Source organism: Aphis gossypii, chromosome 1 (genome assembly GCF_020184175.1).
Source record: "Aphis gossypii isolate Hap1 chromosome 1, ASM2018417v2, whole genome shotgun sequence".
NCBI classification, from domain to species: domain Eukaryota; kingdom Metazoa; phylum Arthropoda; class Insecta; order Hemiptera; family Aphididae; genus Aphis; species Aphis gossypii.
Window position 1 is genome coordinate 86,842,096 of NC_065530.1, and position 5,029 is coordinate 86,847,124.

General features: G+C 27.4%; 1 protein-coding gene across 1 annotated transcript; it reads right to left on the reverse strand.

Moving 5' to 3' along the window:
- Positions 1–653: 653 nt before the first annotated feature.
- Positions 654–4,190, reverse strand: LOC114132037 (NEDD4 family-interacting protein 1). Its single transcript, XM_027997413.2, has 6 exons — positions 3,814–4,190; positions 2,552–2,668; positions 2,346–2,489; positions 2,223–2,270; positions 1,158–1,266; positions 654–1,094 (listed from the first exon to the last, which is right to left on the reverse strand). The coding sequence occupies exons 1-6, from the start codon at positions 3,841–3,843 to the stop codon at positions 790–792; spliced, it is 753 nt and encodes a 250-aa protein (XP_027853214.2). The 5' UTR covers positions 3,844–4,190; the 3' UTR covers positions 654–789.
- Between the last annotated feature and the right edge of the window lie 839 nt (positions 4,191–5,029).

The following is a 5,029-nucleotide window of genomic DNA, read 5'->3' on the forward strand; positions in this document are numbered from 1 at the left end:
AGATATTGGTTATGCCACTGTTTGTTTTATCCATTAATCAATAATATTGACTTGTAGTAAATGTCTTCATGTTCAAGATATAAATGAGTATGCAAAACCAAAATATGTCTTGTTTTGATTTTGTTATTTCGTGACATATATAAATCGGAATGTTTAATGATTTCTGGTTTATATCCACTTTGTTATCGTAACTCACCAAAAAATGTTTTCTCATACTAGCCTCATTGAAATTTGAATGGTCTTTTTTTAACTATTTTTAGTTTCTTTGTCATTTTAAAACTGTATTGTCTTTCACTTCTCATGTAAATTTCTACTTCCATTATGCTCATTTGCATAGTTTTTACTTGAGTTGTTGTTGTTAATGATTTCATGAATGACAACCGCACATGTCTTGAAAAAAAATTAATACAGCCACAATATTGGTTAAAAAATTTAAACCAAGCCAAGCATCTTCTCATCATATTATTATAATATAAATTAGATTTCCCTTCAAACTTATTTTTAATAAATTTATGATTAAAATCTAAATTATTTTGTTGTTTTATAATATATAAGATTTGGTGAATTATATATATTTTAGTATTTTTTATCCCCACCAAATTTTTATATTTTTGCAATAAAATTGGTGTTTAGGTGTGTTGTCAAAGGTTAAATACTTGAATTTATATAAGTTATTATTTTTTCTAACAATTTTCTAATAACATTCTTATGACTTTAAACATAAAATAAAACATGAACAAAAATAAATATTTCACATACTTGCTTTACATTACCATCAGATCAAACATTTTAATAAAAATATAACACTCGTTCTTGTGCAGGAACACTAAGCAGCCTCCAACCACGTTTAATATTCATATATTGTATGACAGCTCGAATACAAATCAAAAATCCAAATGCCATAACTAACCACCAAAGCCATGTATTTGAACGACTTTCTGGTGATAAATCAGACATCTCAGTATTTCGTTTAACTATCATTGTCCATTTTGCTAATGATAATCCAAATCCAGCAAGTGCTCCATAACGAGCTGCTACAGTTTGACATAAACACATTAACACCAAGAAACCCACCCAATTGAATAGCAAAGCCACTATAAAAAACAAAACAAAAATTAATGAAAAAATTAATATGTTAAAAAAAAATGTATTTTTACCCAAAAAAGCAGTTAAAAACATATAGTCTGTGCCTAATAAATTTGTATCAATTTCACATGGATTCGGTGCAGCATCAATCGTAAGAACAGTCAATGTTTGTGCAGGTATCTGAAAAACAAATTAAATATTTTATAGTACAGCAACAGACTGGACAAGACATTACTCTATTGGCAAATTTAAGTAGTGGTCCAGAAAATAAAATGAGGGGTCGTTTCACTCACAATAACTCTTTTTACAAATTACATTATTCTTTTACTGATATTATTTTATTAATTAAGTAATGAATATCCATGCACATTTTTTACTAAAATATTAAAATTATCAGGAATTATATAGTCCAGACAGAAAAATAACGCTGACAGAATAAAAACAAAAATATTCTGTTGTTTTCAAAATATCAAAATGATAAGCTCATAGTTGATAATCAAGAGTTAAAATTTAAACAATAATATAAAAACCATGTGCATTGTGTAAAATAAATAACTATTCACTAAAGTAAATAATATATGCTTTAGATTTAGAGGTATTAACATTGATTATAAATACTAGTAATTAAAATCAATGGTATAAATATTAGTGTATTACTTAAACTATTAATTACTATTATAAAATATAACCAAACCTAACAAGATACATATTTTTTGATAGAAAATTAAATGAAAAAGTACCAATGTTTCGATAGTCAGGGTCACCAATGGCCAAATGAATCTGAACTAATGTTCTGGCACATGCGGTCCCGGATTCGACTCCAAGATAGCCACAGGGCATTTTTGCACTTGGTGACATCAGGACTCTGAAGCATGTCGGCCAGTAAATACCACCCCCCTCTTTCCCATTGGGTAACTAGACTTGTCTAGTTAACCAAGAACCATCTTTAACACCTTGACATGAGAAATGGGACCAATCCCCCCCAAAAAAGTAGCATGTCGCTTAGAAAGTAAAAAAGAGAATGTAAAACAGTTGATTTATTTTTACCTATGTTTTGATTACAGTATAGATAATTCAAACTTAAAATTATCATTTTTAATGTATTTTAACAATAAATCAAAATATTTTATAATTACTTCTTGTGGCAATGGCCCGATGCTAGGAGGTCCTCCAATAACTCTTCCCTGAAAAATGTTAACTGTGTTATTGAGGAAATATTAATTATATTATTTTTAATCAAAATAAATAGTGAAACTAACAGGTAATCTTGGAGATGTTTCTCCTTCTAATCGCTTTTCCATTTGCACTTCTTCATAAGTTGGTAGCTTTACAAAATCTGGGTTACAGTCTTCATATGGCGGAGGAGCTGAAAAGTCTAATCTTGGAGGCTGTGCATCATAATGCTAAGAAATGATAATAATTAAATATTTTATTCATTTAATATTAATATAATTTAATTAAATACCTGTGGTGATGTCGGTGCATGAACTGGATTTTGCTGAATTGTATCAACATTTCCATTTTCTGATTCTCCTGTTTGAGTATTATTTGCCACATTTGTATATACAGGAGGAGGAATATCCTACATAAATCACATTAAATATTTAATACTTCAAGCTCTCAAGTACAATTCTGAGTTTTATGGACGCATTAAAAGGTAATATGCCTTAAGATAAACATTTTTTTTTTTTTTTGGTTGAAAGAATCAATATTATACGTTTTGTTTCATTATCAATACGATAAAGTAATTAGCAAAGCAATAACTGTACAATAATTAATGTACTTTTATAATTCAATAATTATGTGATTTAATAAACAAATGCATAAAAACAAAAATATAAAAATTAATCTGGATACTAAATATTTTGTTTGCCTACTCTTAGAATAAACAATTTTCAACATGGACTTTGCCATTAATTAAAACAAGATTACCATTACCTATAAACCATTCATGAATCCTAGGTTATATCTTTTTTCAATAGAATATTTCTATAGCATGTCGTTTTATGGATATTTTGCATCAAACAATTAATGTTCTGTGATTATAATTTGTATATTTTGATGATGTAATTATCAAGCTTTAATCCAAAAATAATAACTTAAAAGTTAACATTAAATCAAAATTGCACTAACTTACATAATTTAAATTCAAAAAAATAAATAGGCATAAGTAGATGTTTAGTATATGATATTACATGATACATACTTTAAATCATTTAAATAGTATAATAATTAAAAATGTAACATGTAACATATTATTGTAATGTTCATTAATCAAATGATTGTAGAAAAGTTATCAATTCCCCAATATTGTTTAAGTCTTATCCTTTCAAAATAAATATTCTAAACAATAAGTTTTTACAAGTCTCAAGTACTTAGGCAGTAATAAGATAAATTTTTAAGACACAGACTTTAAACCTCAAGAGTGTGTTTTCCTTATTTATTTTCTGCTTATTAAAGTATAGAATAGATAATGTAATTGCATAAAACTACTAAACCAAATTATCTACTAACCATTATGATGCCTTTACATGACAAGTACATTTTCAATAACTATATTATGGCATGGAAATATAGTTTGTTAATAAAAATTAAAAAATGATAATTTGGATTTGGTAACCTTAGTTGACAAATGATTAAGTATTTTCATTTATAATTTCCATAAAGTTTACGATAGTAAATATCAGTATGAAATGATAATATTCAAGTTTATATAATAATACTAACCATGATATGGTTTTCTGGTTGTCGACTCATTTTTGTAGTACAAAATATGTCAAATATTGGAATCTGTCGTACAGTTACTTCAACATTTAAGAGCTAGACGCAATCGGATCGTTAAACTCTAATCGAACAACAATTTGGAGTGCTCCAGTTATTCAATATAGTTATTGTACAGCGAAATCTCAGCTACAAAACGATTCGTACAGAATTCGATAGGATACGTATTGTTTTCCACATTTTACGAAGGTAAACAGTAATTATTAGCAATTGCACATAACACCAGTGAAATAAATAATAATTAACTAGAAAGAATCTAACTAATCCGATCGGAGTTACAACACAGTAAGTAAAGTGAAAAGCTTGAACATTGAACAATGAACATATGTTTAATCGTTCTGTCGAGTTGTTGATAAAATATTGATAACGAACAAACGCGCACTGCGTTCGTGACGTCAAGACGTATGTAATCGATAAGCCAAAAACATATTATCAATATTATTATTCATTGTGATATATAAGCTGTAAAGTACAAACTATTAACTAGTATAATGTATTATAGTTTGTGGCTTATAATTTATACATTATACTTAGAAAACAGAAATATTTTGTCACGAATTATGATATTTCCATGTTATTAATCATTATTTTATTTTGTTATCATTGTTATTGTGAAACGCGCCATTATCGGCGGTCGTTACCATGAACTATAAACGTAAAAAATTATTGATTATTATACAACTAATTATTTTTCTGGTCAAACGACTCGTTACGACAATTTTATTTTTTATTTCATTTGGTATATGATCACAATTTTTTTGACAATTTAATATATTTAAGTCCAATGCACCCGTGTATATAATACATAGATACATTAGAAAATTAGAAAAAAGTTAAAGCACAGTCCGTCAAAATTCAACTTAATATGACAGTTTCATAATATTATAATATTCTGTGCCTACTGGCTACTGTCGTATCTAATACAAATCATGTTTTAACTGTGGTTTAATTGCTCCGAACTCTCAGTATAATGAATCATGACAAATTAAATCACTCAACTCGTTTAATAAGCACACTTCGCTCAAATATTTCTACACTGCGACTAGCTAACTATATCGTATCGTTAATATATTATTGGCCATCATTACACAGGTGAATAAACAAAATATATAATAATATAACAAGGAAAAAATTGACCAATCAAAAGTGGTGAACTACGACA

Coding starts and splice junctions, on each gene's coding strand:
- LOC114132037 (XM_027997413.2), bottom strand. CDS start 3,843: ATGAGTCGACAACCAGAAAACCATATCATG. Junction 1,267..2,222: donor TCGGGCCATTGCCACAAGAA/GTAATTATAAAA, acceptor TTTGTTTTTCAG/ATACCTGCACAAACATTGAC. Junction 1,095..1,157: donor GTTTTTAACTGCTTTTTTGG/GTAAAAATACAT, acceptor TGTTTTTTATAG/TGGCTTTGCTATTCAATTGG.